The sequence below is a fragment of the Anopheles ziemanni genome, chromosome 3 (genome assembly GCF_943734765.1).
Source record: "Anopheles ziemanni chromosome 3, idAnoZiCoDA_A2_x.2, whole genome shotgun sequence".
Lineage (NCBI taxonomy): Eukaryota > Metazoa > Arthropoda > Insecta > Diptera > Culicidae > Anopheles > Anopheles ziemanni.
Genome location: NC_080706.1, coordinates 49,883,639 through 49,908,294, shown reverse-complemented (window position 1 = coordinate 49,908,294; position 24,656 = coordinate 49,883,639). Strand labels below are relative to the sequence as shown.

General features: G+C 45.6%; 1 protein-coding gene across 1 annotated transcript in view; it reads right to left on the bottom strand.

Annotated features, from left to right (window-relative positions):
* LOC131284934 (uncharacterized) overlaps positions 1-24,378 on the bottom strand; it is a 96,487-nt gene extending 72,109 nt beyond the window's left edge. The window contains exon 1 of the mRNA XM_058313793.1: positions 24,060-24,378. Within this exon, the coding sequence (XP_058169776.1) occupies positions 24,060-24,378 (319 nt within the window). The remainder of the gene's footprint in view (positions 1-24,059) is intronic.
* Between the last annotated feature and the right edge of the window lie 278 nt (positions 24,379-24,656).

Below are 24,656 nucleotides of genomic sequence, written 5' to 3'. Positions count from 1 at the left end.
GCGGGAGTGCGATAGGAGTAATGAGTTCCGGCCCGCCGTTCCGCAGCGCACAAAGCGCTTACGAACAATAATAAATCCCATTTTAAAGTTTATCTCACCCCTCACCGCACGGCTTCAGTGACTTCGACCTTTCCACTAGGATCATCCCCTTCGGTCGGATTCTGTTGCAGGAAATTGCAAAAAAACAAACACGGCTCTTCGAAGTCGAAGTTGCGTTTCGCCACGGCTCGAAGGTACCGAAAGGATGGACTTCCGGACCGGCGGCTGCAAGAACCGAGCCGAATGCGACACCGCAATGGAGTTTTCCACAGGACACACCCGCCTGCACTTGCACTTTTCCCCAAACCCAGCGTACGGATGCCACGGAGGAAGTGGCTTCAAGTGGAAAAGATTGTTGCCATTATTATCCTCCCATTGAATTTCTCCAAGGACCTTAACGCCACGGGTCGGCCAGAGCAGAATGAAAAGCGGGATGCTTTTCCGGACGCATCGGAGGGGTGAACGAGGCCGAAGCCAAACATCGTTTCTTCTCGAGCATCTAGAACGAGCTTAACACGGACCTCAACGGGGCTGGTCGCTAGTTTACTTTTTGCTAGCATCGATCATGCCCTACTGCCCCGAGCCTCGAGAAAAACCGTGGAAGAAACACGAGAGCTAAAACTCTCCGGAGAACAGCGGAGAAATAAATAAGAGAAGAAAAACCCCTTACCAACGAAAACATCCTTATCCCTCGCTTTGGCGTGAGATCACAGAGCCGGACCACGAAGATGGTTGACCGTACGAATTGTTTGGGAAATCGGCAAACTGCGTCCATGGGGGGGAAAGAGTTGGGCACGGAAAATAATGGAACGCCACGCCATGGAATGAAGTGGCTTCTCGGGAGGTTTTGGAGGTGGACCTGTCCTCCGAGCCTGGACAAGTGTTTTATGGTGCCTTTTATCCTCTTCCCTCAAGAATCAAAAGATTTTCTCAAGAAAGGATGTAGATGGTTCGGGTACGATAGTGGTTCTCCTTAGTGCCAAACACACACAGCGGACAAAAACTATACCATAAACCTAGTTCTCTAAAAAGAACGGGCAACGGGCTTGTGCTCCCACAGGGATATTTGGTTATCGGTGTTCTGTTTCTCGTCTGCCGTCTGTCTTTTTATCCGAACCGTTTGAAAGATTTCGCAATGTTAAGCTTCTCGACATCGGCCATCCGAGAGGAATCAATTTTCAATTCCTTTCTTGGGGAAACGAGATTGTACTCCGCCAGGAAGAACAAGTGAAATTCAATCATTCTTCCACAGACGCGGCCAAAAAATCAATGCTCATCCTCGGCTGGGCATATTTATTACTTCAAATTTATTTCGAGCCTCCGTAAGCGGCTCTCGGATTTTCTTGCAATTTATTTTCCCTGTTCCTACCGGAGGGGTTTGGGAACTTATCGAAGGACGAACCTCGAAGGGCGTAATGAAACGCAGCCGTATCGATTTGAACCGTCAAATTTCCCACCAAGCGTGGGGTGAGTGACCGAAAAGGCGTCCGAGTGGAGGGAAGGGACGGCTTTTGTTTTCCTTTTTTTCTTTTGGTAGGCGCGAATGAAGGCTGAGGTGATCGTTTATCATAGAAAACTTCGTTGCCACCTCGAACGTCTCAGCGCCACCTAACCACCCAATGCCAATGTTGCTTGAAAAGGATATTCGTCAAATCGATATTTTCCACTGGAAGTTCATTGCGCTGGGTACAAAAATAAAAACAAAACAAAAAAGCGCCTTCTCGTCAAACGCCACGCAACCGAAATCCAACCAACTTACTCTTGGCTACGTGTTGGCCACAACGAACCACCCCGAACGGTGCGTCACGCGAGTCAGGGTGGATTTTCATTCCCACTCTGTTTTCTAATTCATAATCCAAGCCTCTGATTGACAATCGCCGTGCGTGTTTTGGTAACGAATCGTTTGCACGATAGTTGATTGAACTCTTTTTCAAAACCGTTCAATCACGTGTAGGAATTAAACTTAAACTTGAAATCACAACCAATCGACGCGGTCGATGATGGAAAATGATTGTCTGTCATCTAAAGATTCATTTCTGTCGATTAGACAAGCAACGAATCAAATGTCGATTAATGAATAGCCAGTTTTTAAAGCAGGGCTCGGCAAACATTTCCTAAAAAGGACCAAATGGTTAAAAGAGAACCAAAAGCGCGGGCCGGATACCTAAACGATGCTTAAATTTCTTTGTAATGCAGTGTTAACTTTCTCAATAGTAAATTTACATAAAAAGTGACAATAAAATATTTAATATGTTATCTATAAACCAGTGGCGGATCAAGGATACTGGAGGCCTTCAGCGGTAGGAATTTTTAGGCCCCCAAATAAAAAAAATGTATGTGTTTTTTTGGGATCAATCAAACTTGGAGCGCGAAGAGCTTTTTTTATTACTACCACATATTCTAAATTCGTAATTTCTCACTATCACATAATCTCAAAGCAAATTTATACCACATACAATGGTATATTTCAGTATTACAAATAATCCTAAGCGATACAGGAAAGTTTTATAATAAACTTTATATTTAAAATTTCTCTTTGAAATATTTTTTTTTTACCTTTTTCTTGCCAAGTCATCTATTATAGTTGAAGAATCAATAGAATCCATTAGTTCTTGCTCTATGTAGAGAATGGTCAAATTGTTAAGCTTTTCTTCTAAAATTGTGCTTCGCAAATAATTTTTCACTCTTTTTAAAACTGAAAATGATTGTTCACCTGATGCGTTGGACAAAGGTTATGCTAAAAATATTCAATATTTCTACGTTTGGAAAAGTACATGACATATTCCTAGCTATTTTATATATGTCCATTATATTTATATTTTTGCTATAATAAGTTCTACTCTCATCTTCTCGTATTATTTCAGAAAAGTGTTTTGATTCTGCCTCTAATGTAGGGCCATCAATATCATTTTTATACCTATTTTTTAAGTATTGTAATGCCTTGCTATTGTCTTCCAAAGAAATGTGACGATCAAAAAAAGTTCTAAAAGGTTCTAAAGCTTCCTTGTATGTTTGGGCTCGCGTGGAAAGTTCTTGTCTTCATCACGAAATGTCTGTAAAAATTGATTCAACGATTTAAGTAACATCGAACCTTTAAATAATTCACATTCTACAGATTGTAGCGACTGACTAGTAGCATTGAATCGCTGCAAAATCTTGTTCCAGAGAATGGTCATTAGGATTGTTTCATATTTTTCCATTTTTGATATTAATGATTTTGCTTCTGTTTTTGTAACATTGTTTTCGTCTTCTGAATTTACGATTACTTACATAATATGTAATATGTTTTGTTAGTGAGAGCAGCTTAAAAAAAATTTTAGGCACAATCGCTGCTTCGAGGCCCCCTAACAGCTCGAGGCCCCCCGCGGCCGCTTACTTTGCGTACCGCTTGATCCGCCCCTGCTATAAACATTTTTAAAAAATTTCATACTTATTTTCGTTGCAATTTGTTTGTTTTACAGCATATAACAGGAACACCTTGTTGAACAATTTTAATCGTAGCATTGAACAATATCGTGAAAAAAATTGATAAAAACTGGGATGGGTTTTTGTATGAAGCAACAACATTTCCTTAAGGGCCGGATAAAATCAGTTGGCGGGCCGGACTTTGTCGACCCCTGGTTTAAAAAAGGCGTCTATGGGCTAGTTGCAAAATCACTGTCAAATGCTTATTTCTATGTCACCTGAACCGGTTCGTATCAATCCAATATAGCGCCAACGTTTTCGCCTAATGAAACTCACCTGCAAATAAATAACAAAGAATCGATATTAGTCGCACTGTTGAGTATTTCAATCTCCGGATAAATATTTTCAATTCCGACACATTCCCTTGCAGCTAAAACAAACAGAATGGAATTTCCCGCAAATATCTGTGCACCGGATCGGGTATCAAAATAAACGCACTCATTTCCTCCATTAATCGAATCGTCGATGTCCTTCAAAACGCCAACTCCACCGGAAACGTTGTGAAAAATCGAAACAAACCCCACCCGCCGCCACCAATGCCTCGCTGCAACCCATCTGGCGACTGGCTCGCCGATTCGATTATTGCCGGTGTAATCAATGCACCGGGCTCGAATTTCCCTCCTCGAAGCAACACGAAAATACGGCCTACGAACACGCGGTGAAACATTAATCACTGTTCCTGGTACGATTTATGCACTCGACAAGAGAGCATAAAGCATCCGGTCGGGACCGCAGGCGCCCGGTTTCCAGTGGTGAACGGAGAGCAAAGGATGGGTGGGGAAATGGGGAATTTATGTTGATAGAGTTACAGTTATCAATTGATTCAATTAATACTCCATCGATACGCCCTTCGACCCCGGGAGCAAGGATTCGTTTATGCAGTCGAGCTACGCACCAAAACAAAGCTCGCCTTCGGGGTTGTGGAAAGTTCGCGGCGCGTCCGGACAGTGGATTATGTCGTTGTCCTGCGGTATGTTCCCGGTGCGTTGGCACGCTCACACCGACCCTCAAGCCGACGTTTCACCCGTCCGGGGAAGCGGCCAGATTTTTTTTTTTCATCTTTCCCCTCCGGAAAAGCGACCGTACTGCCGCGAGGACGATTGTGATAAGCCGTTCGGATGGGAAAGGGATTTGATGCCGTAATCGAATGCAGATAGATATAATCACCCGATTAAGGATGCCGGTTGCAACGCTCTAATGCAACGAAGCACCCCCCCCCCCCTCACCACCACCCCCCAACATTCCAACATCCGGTTCGATGCGAACGCGAATTGATTGATTGATTGATGGGCTGATTGATGGTCGGTTCGCAAGCGCAACAATACAACGGCGCGTCAGCTACCCCGGAATTCCATGATTTTACGGTAGTGTGATCTGATTCCAGCCTTCGGTCGGTCGATGGTTGTCTGCTGGGAAAATTACGGCCCGGAGAGCCTTTCCCAACCAGACGCAGAGGAAAGGCAGTTTGTTTGAATCTACAATACGCTAAGCCAACTACCACCTCTTACTTCTCCCTCCCTGGGTCCTCGTTTTCTTCCTCGACCCCTCAAAATCTGGATTTTGTTTGACTTCCCACGAGGATCGTAAAATCCGGCGTTCGTTCGTCGAATCGACTCGTTGTTGTATTCATAGAATTTCCATCTCCATCAGCTTCCCTCCATCCGAGACGTTTCCAAGCGTGTACGGAATTCGTCCCAACTGGCCTTGCCACCCGCAACCCCTCCGTCTCACTCCCCGCCATCTCGGTTGTTAATAAATAATAGACAATGATTGAAAGAGAAAACATCCGGGCCGTTTCGCTGCCAGTGGTTCGCTCGAATGCACACATATTTCGGCGGCTTCGTCTGCTCGTCTTACCATCCAAAATGATGCTCCATCATGAAGCATCGCTACCTCGACCGATCGACTTACCCATCCCACGAGATTGTGTGCGGGCTGAGTGTGTTTGCTCAATGTCTTACAACTTTCCCACCTGGTTAACGTGTTTTTTTTGTGTTCGTCTTTAGGAAGGGATTTTCTACCACCTGCTGCCGGAAGTAGGTAAGTGAGCATCACACACACACACACAAACACAGAAACACCCGTACACTGATGCCTACGGTGGCAGATGGCGAGTGAAAATTCGCACGTTCACATTCGGCGCGTCAGTTTACGTCTTCATTGGATCGCTTTTGGGCGAAGGCAAAGCGGGCGACTTTCCTAAGCGAAACATCCACCCACCGGCAGGCCCCATTCGGTGGCGACGACGTGCCGTGCGTGCAGTTTTTCCGACACCGACCTGCGGGAAAATCCTTTCCAATTTGAAAACCGTCGCTACCATAAAGGGAAGACCCGTGTGCGTTAAAAGAGCAACTGAGCACGATTGAAGGAAAACGAAAAGAAAAAAAAAACAACACCCGGTGGCGGAGATGGGCCGGAAACAATGACACCGCCGCCTACCGATGAAGCTTATCGATGATCGTTCGATAGGAAGGATAGCGAGCGAGGAGAGACACACACAAAAAAGTCAAGGTGATTGAGGCACACGGAAAGGGCGTGACGCGCGTGGGAAGCGCTGCCGAAGGAAGTGAGCTGACAAATTTGTGTCAAAGCTGATTCCGTGGAATGTCACCGCCGACACAAACGACGCCGTCGATGGCGGAAATAGAAATCGATGGCTTGTTCCGGGTGCTTTGCTTTATGGCGATGGTTGGCTTTTGAACGATCGTTTGCTTTCTTGTTGCTCGCTTTGAAGCCGGGCGGTAACGGGCTGTTTTTGGAGCGTTACGGGTGCCAGATAATAAACCATTCCGAAAAGGTAAACATGAGGATGAGAAAATGTCGCCTTTGTCGCGGGAAAGCCATTGAAAACGGGGAACCCAATCCAATATGCCAAAGATGGTTTCGGGAGCGAGTTTTCCCCCCAACAAAACCCGAATGTTGATCTCTGATCACCGGTCGATAATTCCATTTAACTTCGGCAGAGAACCTCAGCACGGTGGAAAATCGTGAAAAAGCGGGAAGAAATTGGGCTTAGGGGGGGGGAGCGCAAAAGCGGCCCTCAAAAGCAAATTAACGAATCGAAAACCATGAATAGAATTCTAAGGACGCTTTTGCTTCCAGCTTGCCGCCGAACAGAGATGTTATCTTTTCCGTGTAAACGAGTGGAAATGGAGTTTTTCCCGCTTCCTCCCGACGCACACGCACACACACACACACACAAACCCAGTTTGGTGCCCTGGGTCTTCGGCGTCGGTTTGGGAAGATTTTTCTTTTCCTTCGGGGTTTTCTTTTCACTCGCTTCCCTTTCTTCTTTCGGCTCGTTGCGGTCGGTTTTTCGTTTTCGCCCGTTTCGGCGGGGCCCAATTTCCACACTGATTAGCATTCATGACAGCGACCGCCCGGTTGAGGGCGTCGAAGATGGATCCATTTCATTGCGCGTTGCCGTTTTACCTTTTTTTTTTGTTTGTCAATTCCATTGGAACTCCGTTCGTTCCGGGGAAAATAAGGATTCCCCTCGTGGTGGACCGGTTTTATTTGTGGCCTTCTGGAGCATGGCACGCTGCGTGATGATTGATCTGTCTGCTTCACGTTGGTTCGCCGATGGCCGCAGCCTTCTAAATGGTGGCGATAAGGATGGCCATCGTTTCGCGGAAAATATTCATCGACGCAACACGTGCCGTGCGAAAGCGTTTAATCGCAAGGACGGACAGATGATTATCGGGAGTTTGGGAGGGAAAAACCCCATTTATTCAAGTAATTAATTTTCGTTGTTTTTGTTTTTATTTAAAAGTTGTACAAGATGTAAAACCTTATGATCCATAAGAAGGAAGAAGAGCTTAAATAAATTTAAACATGTGTTTCTAGACATACACAAACAAAGCTGCCAACAATCATTAGTACAGCTTTGTTTCCTTTCGCAGCAACAATCATCCCGAAGTGAAAACTCGTAAACGAGTTGTTTGTCGGAACGAACCGCTTCATATGCTTTCAACGTATCTTTTCTTCCAATTTGAACCACTTCCTGCGACCGGAGTGAACCATTTCTTATTCATGAACAAACTTCCGCATTTGATGATAATTGCGTTACGGGAAGCCTTTTTTTATTTCTTGCTTGTAATTTGAATTACTTCTCGGAATGAGTCGTTTCGCACGCGGCACACATGTGCAGCCGCTCCCAGGCTCGACGCTTGTTAGCGTCGCCGTCAAAATGGCGCTCGAACGGATCGAATCGAAGCCCCGGATCGGATCGACGGATGTGCCAATCCACCGCCTAGATGGCGGTTTCCCCAAGCAACAAACGTTTGGCGCGCGGTTGATTGTAGTTGAGCCGATGGTGGTCAGCACACGCAGTTTCCCACCATAACTTACCACACACACACACACACCGACAGAGACACGCACCGGTGGAAAAGGTAAACGAACGAGAACCACACGTACACCCGTGCCGTGCGTGAGGGGGAATCGCGCCGTTGCTCATTCATCTCAAGCACCGTTTCGCTCATTAAAGCGTAATGAAGGAAGAGTTGGGCCCCGAACCGAGAGGACCCGCTCCGAGCTGACGGGGGGAGGAAACACGGAGTTTCTGCTGCGTTCGTCGTAATTCTCGGAAATTGATTTTCTTCGTTTGCCCGCCCGTCCGGAACTGATGACACCCTTGTGGGCCAAAGTCTTGCAAAGGAAAGTGGAGAAGGAAAAAATAGGCATACACACAAACACAGGTATAGAAGAGATAAGAGGCCGAGCGGGACCACCACCGGGTAATGATTTTCTTCGACCCCACGTTTCTGGTGCCCGTCGGTAACCTTTTGGACCGTCGGATCCGAACCGATCCGGTGCGAAGGTCCTTGCCGCGGAGCCAAGGATTGAATGTGTACAACACAGCATTATGAATAATTGAATACGGAACGATTCCGGTCGTTGTAGGAGGGAGGGGGGGGGGGGGGGCGGCCAAGCTTGCCAAGCCAGCACGTGATTCTGGTGGATGTGGCCCTTTTTTTATTACCCCGCCAAAACCACCCTTACGCTTCCCGTAGTCCGGAAAGTCCCCCTCCCGGAAAAGGCTGGGGAAAGGAAAACAGAAACAAAAAGCGGATGAGAGTTAAGAATGGTTCAAGCAGGCATTACCGTTTCCGCACCTCCCCCAACCTCCCCGGAGCCAGTCGTAAGATCGGAGACGTATGGGATCCATTCCGGTGGAAAATCCTGACCTTGTCCGTTCGGTGTACGCTCTGTTTATTTTTATTGCGTGAACCTCGGCCTGTGGCCGGACGGAAGCGGGAAAGGCTACTCCCAAATAAACATCCGAACCGTTCACGTCGACCAAGTCTGCACCGTAACGGATCACCCGTTGAACCTCGAAGTCCTTGCGCTTCTCTCGCAACAATCCGTTTGATAGTGGTAGCGGTGTTTTTTTCCAACGAATTAATGTTTGTGTACTCTTTGTACGGTGGAACTTTCCCCGACACAGTTCACCGCACTGTTGCATCCGAACTGAACACTGTGCGTACATTACACGAACGAAATCTGTACCCCCGGTGAATATTTTGTTCAATTAGCTGATGAGGTACTCTTGAGGTGTAAGCCTTTGTTGCGGTAATGAGTTTATTGCTTCCACACACACACAATAACTACACACGCGGACGCCCGGTTCGGCGAGTTGGCGTAACGAGCATTCTTGCACGTGCAACGGTTCATATTTAACAAACAGTTACAGCAACTCCTGTTTTTCCATTTAGGTAGCAAACAGGGTTGGCAAACTTTCCACCTGCCCTTCCTTTGCGCCAGAAATTCGCTGCTCGGGGGGGCGTGAAAAGATAACAGCGTGCTCGACTAATAGAACCGGAATGAAAGTTAAGCCAACATGTTGGTCCCGAGCGAACAGCTGAGGTTTGTGCTGTTTCGTTTAGTTTTTCCTACTTTGCTTTTCTGTAGTTTGACTGTAGTTTGGCCAGACAAAACTCGATAGCTAATAAGATAAAATAGCCGAAAGGATCAGACCAGATGGGGCGGAACAGCGTAGCAAATGTTGTGCAGAGGTCATGAAACTTGACCAATATTGGTTGACCTTTTAATTTTTAAACGCCTGTTAGACCCTAAAACATACCGTGGAGTAGTTAATCATAAATAGAAGTTAATTATTATAAGTGACCAAACAGTTTTCTTAGAAACGTAGTTGATTTTGATAGCAAAATGTCAGTAGCTTGTTTGTAACAATGCTTCGAAATTATAATGAGAACGTTTTAAAGGGTAATTTGTTTTAAATGTTTTAAAAACGATGCTTGATTACAATATATTTAGTTTTAAAATCATCCATGTGTTACAATTCTAGAAAAACGTCTTTAAAATGTCCAGGCGTAAGACTCCGGGTTCCTTCTTTATCATCCTGTTTCTGTTTCATACTAGTGATGTGCGTACTGAGTAAGAATGAGTGGTTGAAGTGAATCTTACTATTGAATGGTTGATTTAAATTGTTACGGATGCTTTTAATTACTCCTTTTTGATTTAAATCCTTCAAGGGATTTGAATCCCAACAAAGCGAATAAGTGAATAAAAGAGTTGCTAGTAGTCATAGAGATTCGAATCCCAATTCCAACTAGAGATTTGAGTCCCAAGTAAGGATTTGAATCCCAAGAGTGAGTAAAAGAGTCACTAGTCTCAAACTGTGGATTCGAATCTCAATCAGTTTGTAATTCGACTCTCTATGGCGACTACTAACTCCTTTACTCACTCGTGGGATTCGAATCTCTATTTGGAATTCGAATCTCCATGACGACTAGCAACTCTTTAACTCACTCATTCATTCTTCTGGGGTTCGAATCCCAGTCTAGGATTTAAATATCTATGACAACTAATAACTCATTTTCCTAGAGAGTGACTTAAAGATTAGAATCCTCGTGACGATTGTTTACTCTGATTCCAATCTTTAAAAAGAGTTGAGAGTTATCACTATTTCAGACAGACTTAAATAAAAACCTTTCATGTTTTATAACTATTTAAACCTCAAGGATAATATCGAGAATCATCTTAAACGTCGGATTGGTCAAATATATCACTGGCAAGCCAAGAATAATACATTGAAATTACTAATAATTGTTAAAACGTTTTGATTATTAAGAAGCGACTATTAAAATTCGCAAAACGTTGCATCCTCATTCCATACCAACCACGTGTTACCATCAATTGTGTGGAAACATTTGATGACTGCGGTCTTACTGGGCAATTAAATGGATAGCATATGCGTATACTCCACCTCGCCAACACATCCCGCCTGTCTCCGACAGCCGCCAACAATCATCGCCAACACTGACAGTCCTAAAATGCGTCCTGAAGTTACGCATCCACAGATGACCACTAATGAAGAAGAAAGGGTGCCCGGGTTCGGTTGGGTACAAACATTGCCTCGTAAACGTACTGTGGCCCACGGATCGTGGTAATTAGGGGTGGGAAAATACCAGCCAACCAACCGACACAGTACATTACGGTCCCCGGCGACGATAGATGGGCACGGAGCGTGATCCTTTCACCTCGGGGAGAAGCTTTCCGCCCCCCCCCCCCCCACCCCTGCCGGGCGTGCGGGTGAAAAAACCGAACCCAAACTCGTTCCACGAAAGTTACGCTTTCCGTGCCCCAAGAACAATGTTTCCCGTGTTCCGGTCCATCTCGACCGAACCCTGGCCGATCTTTGTTGCGGACTTCCTCGGCAAAAGATGAAAGAGAAAGTTTCCCATCACACAGGCATCGCCTTCGGGAGGCATGGAGTTTTTTTTGTATCTCAAATCTGATTTCCTAGTATTGCTTTTCGTCGTTCGGAGGACTTGGGGTCAGCCACGGGAACCGGGAAAATGCCGTGAATATTTTCACAAAATACCGCCCCAATCAGTTGGAGATCCAGCCGCGGTTTAGCGCTCTAATACACGCCGAAAGGGGGCCCGAACAAGGTGACGAAAGACGCTGACCTGTCCCGGTACGGGAACTTTGTGTACGGGAAAAAGTCTCACTCGGCCCGGTTCGGTGCAACAAAGCCTGCCCAGACGAAGACATACGCCAAACGCAAGGGAATATGGTAGAGACGGCATCGAGGCCGGCATTAAGGTGAGCCGGATGTTGCGAAAAGGAAAAGTTGCTTGCTTCTTCGAGCGGAGGCGAGCTGGCGATGAAATTGGACGCAGCCAGTTTTTGCGTGCCTTCTAACGAGACTTCCTTCCGAAACGGCCGGCCCATGGAACACGGAGCAAACAACGGCCATGTGTGTGCATGTTTGCGATGCGTTGAGGTTGCGCTCCGACCGACCGTGGAAAACAAACACACACATACATTTATATGCACACACAAGCCGGGAAAACTCGAGCTAGCCTGCGGAAGAAGTGACGCAACGACACGAAACACCTTCTCTCTTCGACACCAGCTGGCGGAAGAAGTGTTCCGAGCGGAAGTTTAAGGCTACTTCGAGCAGTTCTTACGCTTGAACGTTCTGAACACCGTACGGGTAATGCTTTATAAACTAAATTCAAAGGCTTTGCCAGTGGTTGGAAAAGAGTGTTTACACTGGTGGCCTTTAAAAGGAGTTAGTAACGTATGTTTCAACTGGAGCAGCTGGAAAATCCATTTAAAATTTTATTTCCAACCCAAAATCATTCCCAGGCACAACATGCTGTCACTTTTCCTGCGCTCTTCTGTATGTGTGTAATTTCAACGAGGTACAATAATTAAACTTCACCCAACACTAATCGGCCAGCGAAGCAATTGAATAATGTCCCCCGCCGTAAGATTTCCCCCGTTCTCTTTCAACACTTAATTATTACATAATTCCACCCAATTCCTATAATTAAATTGTCTCACGTGGTGAGACCCATCCACACGCACACAGGTGCACTTCCGAGCCTTCGAAGGGTTGTCCGTTTCCTAGGTTTTTGTTTTTCTTCTATCGTTTCGTTTTTCCTGCCCCGTGACCGAAAGGGACCGTGAATTACAAAAATACTAGGTCGATACTAGGACGGACGACATCCATGGGTGGGTTTGTAAAATGTGTGTACGTGTGTGCGTGCGTGCGTGCGTGATAGAACGCACCGCCCCGACGTCCCAAGCGCAGAAGGTGTCTGACAACGTGTGTTTGACACTAGGCGAAGGAAATTACCTTCGACACGCAATCGAACGCCTGCCGGAGGATTTCCTCTGTCATTCGGCGCGTTTTCCACTCCACTGGCCATTCGTTCGTTTTCACCCGGGTTCGAGTGCGTTGAGTGACACTTTTTTTCTACTTCTGTGTCTTCTGTCGCCGTGGAAAATGGAACTTTCTTCCAACCTCCCCCAAAAAGAAAAGTTGTCCTCCGGCTCGGTGGGTATTAGCATGTCATAACAATAAATGTCCCAAAGGGGTTTGCCTCCTACTGGCTGTCGATTTTCAACTTCTTGCTGTCGAGGACCCCCTCCCTTGGCTCCAGGTTAAACACGCTGTTCGATTATTACTAGTTTCCCCTTTTTACAACATAATGCTGCAAATTATTGCTCCGTCGAGTGGCATCACGATTCGGTCGCATGCTCGAAAGCGTCGAGGAGGGTTGTGCCCCGTTTCTAGGTTGCCCTGCACCGGAAGGATGGTGGTCATTACAAGGACATTAGTGTCGTGCAGGCGAGGCTGACGTTCTTCGTTCGTTCGTGCCCGGGGGGGTTTGGCGTGAATGATGTGCATGTTACCTTTCCGATTGTGCTTACATCATGTGCCTCTCGCATCGTAATGCTCCACAAGTGTCGGACAGCACTTAGTTTCGAATGATTTAATCGGACATTTAAACAGTTTCTCTTTTATTTTGTAACACCTAATTGACGGATGGTTTTGAAATTACGTGACACAAAATGGTTCGAAAACGAGAGATGCATCATCGAAGTGGAATATAAAACGATTCAATTAGTTTTCCAATCAATTGTTCGTCTTAAAAAAGCGCTTAGTATTTCAAAATAGAACTTTAAATGGTAGGAATTGATGGTAAGTAAATGTTTTACAAGCTCATTTCAGTTTCTAGGTTGTGTCACTTAACATGTTTTAGCTCACACTTTCGTAGTTTATATTATTTCTCAACTTATTTCATTGCTTCGTTTATTTGTCTAGTGCAGGGGTCGGCAAAGAATATTTTAGTGCTTCATACAAAAAACCCATCCCAATTTTTATCGGATTTGCTTGGGATGTTTTCTTCCCAAAAATGAAGATGAAAATTGTTAAACGAGGTGTTCCTGTTATATGTTTATCGATAATCTATTCTATATCTATAATCTATCTATATCTATTTTCGATAATCTATCTATATCTATTTTAATCTACATCGATAATCTATCTATATCTATTTAAAATACTTTATCTTTACCCACTTTTTATGTAACTTTGCTATTTAGAAAGTTCCTCTCTCCATTACAAAGGGTATGAAAACATTAAAGCATCGTTTAAAGTATCCGGCCCGCGCCTTCGGGTTTTCTTAAATCATCTGGCCTTTTTGGAAAACGTGTGCCGATCCCTGGTCTAGTGCCAAAGTATACTTTTAGCGATAACTACTACTGATATAGGTTCATCCAGATCACATTTTCAAGGTTTTGGTTCCTAAATTACATTCTATTATTTAGTGAAGGGATTTCATGATTTTTGTCTTATTTCCTTTCCTCTACATAGGCATAAAGTAAGAACTTTTCTTACTGTCGGAATATACCAAGGTGCTACTACATGATTTTTTTTTCAGTTATTCATACGCACCCTTTTTGCTTTTGGCTGTACTTTATTGAAATTCACGAGCAGGACAGCTTTTGTGAGAACTTTCCGTGCAGCTTCGGGAAAATAAGATTTGAATAGCGAGTTCTCGCTAGAGTAGAGCCTCTTTTCCATCGTACGAAACATTCGGCACATTCCCCCCGCACTACTCAGCATATTGTCCGCTTTGCCTCCCGGAAGCCTCACTGACAGCCAAAGGCGCGGAAGTGCGGAAATAATCACGAACAAAAATATTCTAAGCACCATGACGGGCACAAAACTTTCAATCTGCAAACTAGCCTCCGTTCGCCGAAAACTTTCCATCTAATCAGCTCCAACCGGATCGAATGACAACAGACCCGGGGAGCTGAAGAACGACCGACGAAAGAAAACAACAAGTCAAAAGGCAACGCCACCTCCCACGGCGCTCTCTCGGCCCTTCGGTTTCCGGGTCCGTGCCACGCCGCACGTTTCCCGGTTCCGGTTGGCATTTTTTCCTTCGGTATCTATCTCGGGTTATGGGGGTTTACGCTTTCCCTTTTCCTTGCCGGGCTGCGGGGCGTATCATTGCATCGGGGAGACAAATGGCGAACAGGAAAACATAAATCGTGCCACCCCGGCCCAAGGATCTCTTATCCTTTCCACGCCCCCTGCACCTTCCCGCCTGAAAGGAAGCGACGGAAACGATGCGACCTTTTGCAATCGTCATTCCTCCTGGGGGGATTTAGTTTTTGCCATTCGACGCCCGAAAGAATCAGTTCTTTCTTCGCCTCGCCTTCCGAACGTCTTTGGAAAACACACCCACTCACACACACACACATAAAAATGTGCGTGTTTGCCGATTCACAACGGTAGGACCCATCCAAAGAGCCACTTTCCGCCATGACGTATGTTTGCTGTCGCGTTCCGTTCGCTTCCGAGCGGCAAGAATTGTGACGACCTTCCCCCCTCCATGACTTGCTTCTAGCCACAACCTCCCCTCCCCCCCCCCCCCTCTACACTTCGCGCAACCTGCCCTCGCGTGGAATGTAAACGAGCCGGAGGTGGCGAGCAGAACGCACGCACGGAGCGGATAAAACCCTTCACCAGTTTTATTTGCACCGATAAAACAGGTCGCCATTTCTTATCCCAACCTTATCCTCTTTCTCCTTACCCTTATCGTACCGCCCCGACGAGTGGAAACGAGACTTGCTTGGGTATCGAGTGGGCTTTTCCGGGACGTGTTTATCCGGCGGCAGCTCACTTTTCCCGCTTTTCCCGGAATGCTCCTCCGGGAGCAGCAAGTTAAGTGATATTTGGGTATTGATTTTTCGCCTTTCCCACGAACGAGAGTGAATTGGTTGAAAGGAGTTCTCGCATGTAAGGGAAGAAGAATGTCGCGGATTACGCCTAATGGAGGTGAGCATTAAGATACGGCAGTTTGTTACATTTGTCGCTTGAGGTCGGTTCGTTTTTTTTTATATTTTGCTTTGTTCGAATGGTGTCGAGAAGGGTTGGAAAAACTTCAGCTGGCATTCTGCCAACACCCGCGTCGTGCCAAATTCGAGCGATCGATTTCTCGACAATTATTGGCAATGTCGGACAACTACGATATGATTGTGCAGTTATGAATATGAAACCATTTAGAGAATCATGTTTTCTTTCTTTATGTTTCCTTTTCACTACCATCAGTTGATTGTTTTGCTATATTCAGTGTTGTTATGAGACCTTTAACACATTATACGTTTGTTTTCTTCGACGTAAAGATACGCTGCTTCGTTGGGTTCATATTTTCATTTAGTTTTGCGAACAATTTGTCCGCCCCTCCCTGCCCTCAGTTCGCCAATCCGTCCACAGAATTTTCCAGCATTTTCCGGTGCGCAACCCGGTCGCCGGCGGGAAAGCTTTATCGAATAATTCATGATGCCCGCCGAGCGGAAAAGGAACCCACCTGCTCGGGCTCCCGCGATGTCCCGATTTTGGCTCCGCAAAGCGCGGAACACAAACGGAAAGTACGTACACGGGTCGACGGAAATGGAAAACCTTTTCCATCAACCGACAAATTCGGCTAACCACACGCTTTATTCTCCCTCGTCCGGTAGCGGTCTCGTTTTCTGTTTCGCGCCCGTCCTTATTGTGTCGGGGTTTTTCTTGCCCTTTCCTTCCTGCGGCTACGAAGCTGGCCGAAGCGAAAGGAACCACCGTGCGTCGTCCGCTCGCTCAAATCCTAACGCACCCGTCGCACCCTCCCTGGTGGCCTGGTTTCGGTCGGCAAGGTTCGGAGCGCTTTTCCGATCGAAACGCCACCACCTTTTGGCTCCCACGCCAATTCGTCGGCCACGGTGGGCCTTACCTTGAGCTGATTAGGCCATCGAGGCCGAAGCTTGGGAGGGGTTAGGAAAACGGGTCACCGGGTTCGAACAACCGGGTGGTTTTGGGACTGGAGTTGTGGCGATTGATTAAAGCAACCTCGATTACTGGTTTGCATGCCGAAATGTGGCGAGCGTTACATGTTTGGATTTGTTTCAACGAGTCTGTTCATTATCTTCGACGGGTTTTGGAAGGAGAGCATTACTATATTGCAAAGCGTATACCAACCTTTACATACAAAGGGCTAATTAATATGCTGTCCATTAATTTTCTTATGCTGTGAATTCAGTTTCATTGAGCAAGTTTTGAATGTAATTTAAAAATATTTTAATTAAATATGATATTCTTAACAATTTTGTATTACATTAATCCTAACATTTTAAATTTAAATTTAATTTAAAAAAGAAAATAAAACTTTCAAAAACGCTCCCCAAGACCATTTAACGCAAACATTGAAGCCAAGCTGATGTTAAAACTCATGCTTTCAGACATAACAATCCATGCAAACAATGTGTAATTATATCAAGCACCGGAACGATGGTATATCACCCAGCTTGTACTAATTATTCGCTCACAACCCACAGCGTTTTGTTGTCAAAGAAAATAGAGCGCACGGCTTTTGTGGAAAATTCCCATTTAAGCTGGACTAGCTCAACCTCACGTTCCGCATTTCTCTCGACATCCAGTCGTTCGTTGCTGTATATCCCTTTTTTAAACTCATTTTCCAAATACTTTTCCCTCTCACACACATCCTCACGCCATAGAGTCATGTCCTGCTCTACGGCACTTAACATCTCGTTCGGCGGTCACAATCGTATCGCAGCGAGCAAATCACTCTCTAGCCTTCACTCACCCTTCACTAATGCCACTTTGCACCACTCGACCAACGGTTCGACTTTCCCGGCGAGCATACTGGACCCCCTCTCCCTCTCCCAGCCACCCTCCGGCAGGGTGGTAATGAAAATATAAAGAGAGATTTAATGCAGTCCCCAAACAGCCTGTTGATAGACGACGCTCGACGAGAGCATCATGAAGTCCGGCACGGAACTGAAACACTCCCCCTCCCCCCCCCATGTTCATTCTCCCCGCGGCTCGTATGTGTGCCCTTTGAAAACCCGCCTCGACTAAACGTCGACTTGACTGGAGGGGTTCCCGAATCATCCGGCTCGTCATCAAACGCCACCAGCGTCGACCAGCTTCGCACTGGGAAAACGTCACTCGAAATGTGAAATGCGAAATAGAATCACCCACGGCTACGGCCAGCTCGACACGCCAAGGACATACATTCTGTATGCGGAACGGCGGACGGCGGGACGGAAGAATTATGTGTATTCAATTAAGTCTCGACCGCGGGTCATTTCGATCCACGCGCAAAGGAATGCCGCATGAAGCAGGAGACTTGCTAGAGGGGAAGAGAGAGAGAGAGATGAACCGGGTGTAGAGTAAAGAGAAAGCGGCGAAGCAACGGGCGGCGGTGGGTGAGCTGTGTGGCTGGAGAACGAAAATTCCTGTTCATGTCCATGTTTTGGATGATTGAAGCTGGCCGATTTCGTAACGATGTCGACGAAGGGCTTAGGGAGAAAAGGGTGCAGGAAGAGATCTATGATTGTTCATTTCTGGAGCATAGCCAACATAATTGCTTGGTCACAAAGAAACTGCACCGTTATGTAATTCCGCTCATATGGATTGTGGGTATGCTGCTAAGTATGATTGGGATCATTATGAAGCTGTTCATTCTGCTGCAATTGAAGCGTTTTGATTGCGAAAGAGATGAACCCCTGTCACTTCTATTTATTTTCAGTTCATTTTAATACTTTTGGTTTTGAATGAAACATAAAATACAATAAGAGAAATTTCTCGATGGCACGTTAATTGTTGTCAACTGCAGAATGCTTCGTTTTTCTGTTTAAAAAAGTTTCATTTTGAATTTTAACTGAAACGAAACAGTTTACGCAACACTTCAAAATGCTTTCTAGAGTACTCTTCATTCCAGAGGACTTTCCTGAACCTTCAAAAGCTGGGTAAATTTCTCTCTACTGCAGAATTTCACCTTTCTCCATTTTTAAACTGTATGTTTTGATAACAATTATAAAATGAAAATTAAATAGTTTCAAATACCTTTTCATTCAAAACGTATTTTTCGAAACTGTTTAAGCTGAGTGAGTTTTCACAATTCGTAATATCACATCTCGCGATGCTTTAATTATTTCTTTAATCTGTAAAGTTGCAAATGGACGCGAAATTGAGCCTCGGCCTCAACCAATTGAACCGAATCGGTCTCGCAAGTGTCTCGGCCGTTTTAAAACCCTTCCACAAAAAGCTCACCAGAAGCGAGCCTCTGGGAAAACGCGCTGGCCATATACTTTTCTATCACGCAGACATTTCCATCCCAACGCCATCGAGACCCCTTTTTCCTTTACCGTTGCGAAAGCCAAACTTTGTCATTTTGTTTGCTTCAACCCGTTTGCTTTGCGTACCGCTTGTAAGGTCGTCGATGCTGCTGAGCTCAAAATGGGAAAAAAGGAAAAGCGTGGAACAAACTCGCGAAGCGTACCGGAAAGCGATCGTCGATGGTCAATATACATAATTAGTTCATTCCGGGTGGTTTTTGAGGCCGACGCCGTCCTGTAGGCGTTCGCTTCCGGAACGGGGGGAAAAACTCCCAACCAGAACCACAACCCTGACCCCGGGGGTAGGGCGGAAATCGGCGAGTTTCCCCGGAACTAATGGGAACTAATTTCCCACTTTTTCCCATCTTTATCGCCGGCGAAAACCTTCCCCCACTCCCTCCCGATGGCGAAATCAAAGTGCGTTAAAGTGTTTCGAACGATTTCGGTTTCAATATTTTGCACCCTCGTGCGCCTCAATACTCTCTTCATCCACTCTTTTTACGTTTTGGTTGTTTTTTTGCGTGAACCTTTTTCGAACCTCCCGGCTCGGGAGCAGTGCACGCATTTTTCCGTCCCATTGATGCCTCAATCTACCATTAAAATTATCATAAATTCTTGCAGGATTTTCCGAATGCTTTTACCCGGCCGCGCGCCTTTCCCCGGCCCGGTTCTGGGGTGTGGAAATTCCTCTAGAAATACCAGAAATGGTGCTGGTGGAAAACTTCAAAAGCGAGAGGCGGCAAAAACGAACGCAAAACAGTAACCACTCCCAAGCAAACATTCCACCCGCACTTTCCAATTGGATAAGTACTATTGACAATCGGTTGGCGTTTTTTTATGTTTTTCTTTTTCCTTTACCCAACTCGAGTTCGCTTTTGTTATGATGATGATGGTGATGATGATGATGCCGATGACACACTTCCCCGAGGGATCATTGATTGCCTTAATGACATTACTTTCATTTGGCGTCCGTTCGCTTCTACGCATTCTACTTTTGCACTTTTTTTGCCTCAACTCGAGCGACCGAGTTCGATTTTCCTCGCAACCCGAAGGCCCAATGGAGTCGAAGTTTTTCCTTCATCTTCGAAGATAGAGTTGTGCCAGGGAGAGGGATATTTTCCTGGTGGGTTTTAGGGGCTCCTCTTTGGGGCTTCCAACACAAATACAGCGATGCGAATGGAAGGCAAAAGCCAGCACAAACCGATAACGTCGGTCGCGGAGCCGATCGTTCCGATACGATTGAAGACCATACTTCTGACCGCCCTCTAGACCAATTCCCCGGACGCCTTCCTCCGGTCACCGTTAAGCTGGCCGGGTCGGAATAGGTTGACGGCAGGCGTACAGAACGTCGTAAATATTTGACAGTTTTTCCTCCCCCGTGGTCGAACTCGTGCGTAAATATGGTTTTCCCTTGTCGTCGCCGGCAAGCGCGTGGCCGGGGACGTCGGAAGACAAACTCGAAATATTGCATCTGCTGGTATCATCCCCGCCCTAGTTTTGTCTGTTCACTTCCTTCCTCACAGCTAGCGCTCCGACGGGGTTTTTTTATCCTGCTTGTGAAATCAATTGAAGCTCGTTTGCGGAGGATTGCGGAAAATTTTCCCTTTGTTTGACGAGTGCGAGCGTATCCTCTTAATATTTTTTCCCCCCAATACAGCATTGTTGGGGATTTAGAGAGAGAGAGAGCTTTTGTTTCACGATGGAGGGTAAATGGTTATGTTTCCCTTCAATTTCTTTATGCCGGTTTTTATTTTTTGCACCCCCCGATAGCGCTCGTGGAAACCCCTGCCGCTGGAAAATGGGCGGCAAGCTAATGGAAAAGAAATGGCCTGCAAGCAAATCACGATAAATGACTCGGGAAAATTGGCCCGTCGCGCACTTCGTTTTTTTTTTTTTTTTGTGGCACATTAAACGAAAAGGGAGGGAGGCGAGATGGATGAAATAAAAACATCTGCCGCGTGTAGATCTCAACAACAAAAAAAAGGTTTCGCGATGAGCCGAGCCTTCCGGAGCTTGTCGTCGACTCAATTAGGCTTCATAATGACAAATTTTCAATTTTTGGACTCGAATAACATCGTCAGCATTTATGACATTTTCGGCGCAGGGAGGTGGTAACTGTGGGAATGAGTTTTTCGCTACATTTTTTTGTGTCAATTTTCCGGTGAAAATTGCTTACCGACATGAATTCAACAATTACCAGCCTTCAACGCGGTCGTCACAAGGAAGCACCATTTCCATACGAACATTACCGGATGCCCTTTCGAGTGTCGCGTCAGAATCGGTTACTATCAATCAATCCGAGGCAGATAGTTAGCCATTTTGTTAGCTCACATGCCAATTTCACACTCGGCCGATTGGCTGCCCTTTTCCGTAATGGATGGACAAAGTGGATTGTGCAGCAGACCGTAGGATAAGATTTGAAGGCCAATGTGTCTAATGTTTGCATCAAACGGTGCGCTGTCACAAAAGGTGACATTTGTCGATGTGTTTGATTGAAGTACGTCACCAGCACATTATCACAACGTTTGAATGTCGATAAAATAGTAAAAGGAACGCTTAACAAAGCTACAAAGTTAATATATTTTTTCTTGAAAATGAATAAAAGATTTAAAAAGACGTTGGGCAATAGTATTAATAGAGGTTTAATATAATAAGATGCAAGCCAAAGTCTCAATTTGAATTGAAACAGAAAACTTTTTACCTATAAAGTCAACATAGTTCTCAATGTTATTACATAATTAACAAAACAATATGGCTAAAATTACGAGAAACATGTTAAAAAACGCTTTCGAGAGTATGCTTTTTCAATCCAATCAAGTCCATTATAGCATTTTTATGTTGTTTGCCCGACACTATTCATCGTATGATTGAATCGCTGGCACATATCAGTATCCACAAACGCAAAGGCACGGAAAAAGTCCTCTATTTCTCCTAACTTTGCTAGGAAACCAAATACCCTAGTTTTTCTCGCAAATCACATCCTTGCCCCATGGCTTCGCTTTGTTTGTTCATTTTTTTTTGTTTTTTTTTCTGTTCCGGCTTCTCCCGTCGGGAAAACTCATGCATGACCAGTTCGATGTTTATTTTACGACAAAAACGAAAACGGGGAAAAAGAGAGGAACAATTTGCGGCAATCAGAGTTTTTACACCCATTCGGCACACCGTTCCAGGGTGCAAAATGGTACGTCGATGGGTCGTGCGAGAGCATTCTCGTCTCGTAGTTATCAGCCTCGATCCTAGGGGGGAACTTTGAACCCGTCGGCATTTGTCCGAGGATCAAATGAAAAACCCTAGGAAGTTGGGGGAAATGCTTGGCGAAGATCCGGTAGGTGGAAGGGAGGCCTACGCCGGGCGTAACCTTTCCGGAGCATAACCCGACCTTTTTATGTTGGGAAAGGGGCTTTGTAAGGCAGGCCACACACACGCGCACACACACATTTTTAACACCGGGTCAGCACGCCGCCCACCTGTACACATATTCACACTCGATAAAGCCAGCTAAAAATGAGGGTTTTCGAGGCCTTTTAGCACCTGGAACGGAGGCACCCGGTCGACCTCGTGTCGGGTGTTGGGGTTTCGTGCCCCCAGACCGTATGGCTAGCCCGGTTTGAGACAAAGCACATTTGGATGGGAAGCGAAAAAAAAGCACGCAAGGCAAGAACAAGAAAAAAAGGATCCTTCTACTCGGTCGGAAGGAAAAAAGCTGCGAACCGAGGAGCGAGCTGAAAACTAAGGTGAACAAATATCCGAACCGAATGACCCATAAACATTCGGAGGGTATAATTCATAAAAATAATCGCTCGCAAACGCCAACCCGAGCGAAGGCGGTACAAGGGGCGAACGTATTAAAAATAGATGAAATATGATACAGGTCTGTCCTTTCGCCGCTTTGTTGGTAAAAGAATAGTTTGTCGAGCGAACTCATCCGGGGTTTGGGAAGACATTGCAGCAAAATAAAGGGCCAATACCATGCGAGATAAATACAAGGGTTTCAAATAGTTTGTTTTATAGTAAAATAACATAGCTTGCAAAACATTCTCAGCACTACCAGGAATAATTTTTCCTTAGTCGTAATATCTGTACCCAAGTTTAATTTGGGATATAAATGCAAACACAAATTGGAAAAATATGTAATTACAATTACAAAAACATGAGAACATCATTTGCTAGAAAATACAAATATCCTAATAGCTCTTCTAACATTAGTAAACCATTTAAACGTAAGATATTTCAACGCATAATACCTTGAACGTGCGCATCCAATGTATTTCTTCCATAACGCGCACGTTTTCATTTGAAAACATTTAAAATAATCCAAAGACAGAGACGGATGTAAAATATGTACCGAAATTTAATTTGGGATATGAATGCAGACACAAATAAAAAACAACATCATTACAATATCAAATCTGATGGAACAACATTCTTTCGAAAAGAAAAATATCCAAACAAAAATTTTTCTTCAGTTTTAATATCTATGTCAAAGCTTAATTTGGTATATAAACGCAATCACAAATTAAAAAAAAACATCATCACAATATCAAAAATGATGGAAAAATGTTTAGAAAAGAAAACATATCCTAATTGCTTTTCTGGCATCAACAAATCATTTAAAACATGAGAAATTTTAACTCATAACAGCTTTGTCGTACGCAACCAATCGGTTACTTCAATAACACACACGCTTCCTGTTAAAAACATTCAAAATAATCCAAAGTAATAAAATAAAGTAAATATTTGATAGAACTTGATGAGAAAAAATCAAATTGTGGCGAATCTCAAGAACAACATCTTACTGACTTCTGTCGAATGCCGATTTGAAGATGAATATTCTACCGTCGATCTGAAATAGTGGAAAGCGCTTCTGTGTACCACGTTTTCCCATTTGCCAACATGTTGTTTTTCTTTCTTCGGTTCATCATTTCCTCCCACCACTTATCGATTAAAAATGGCGCCTCCCAGCAATATCAACGCGTCCTCGGCGAGCGGGCGTGTAATTAGCAATTTGTGAAATTGGCGAAACTAATGGAGACACGCCGATGACGTCCCACCTCACCCATTTCCCTCGCCCACCAACGGCCCTTCATTCGTGGAAAACTCACCCGAGTAACCGATGTGCATCGGTCGCGAAGATGACAAATGATTGCCGGGCCCCGTGCCGGGCGGGCCTCCTCCACCGTGCTCACCGCCGCCGAGGGCCGTCCCACTGTCGCGCCCTCTGCCGCCTTCCTCGCCCGTCTGGCCCGTCTGGAACGATGAGGAGGAGGAAATCGTCGTCGTCGGGTGGACTGCGCCCGGGTCCGGATCCGGTTCGGGCATCGGTGGGTAGACGGGGTCGCAGCACTCACGCTCCGGGAACTCGCTGCCGCGCACTCCCAGCAGGGTCACCAGCAGCAGCGCCACGGCAAGCCCGACCGACATCCGCGGCCTCGGGCGCCTCCCTCTCGTCCTTGCACCGTGCGTCGTCGATCTGTAAGCATCTCCGCCAACACTCTCACTCCTCCCGCACACTTCCACACTCCCGCCGGCTTCACCACTCGCCGTGGCTGCGATGCTGGGACCCCGCAGGACCTCCCGTTCGGCTGCTTCTGATCGCTGACGGCGGCTGACGTTGCATCTGGTTCTCATTTTCCGCGGCTCGTCTTCACTCGATGCCAGCTCATTCTAGTGAGGCAAAAGGGGGCACACGCGGGCTTCGC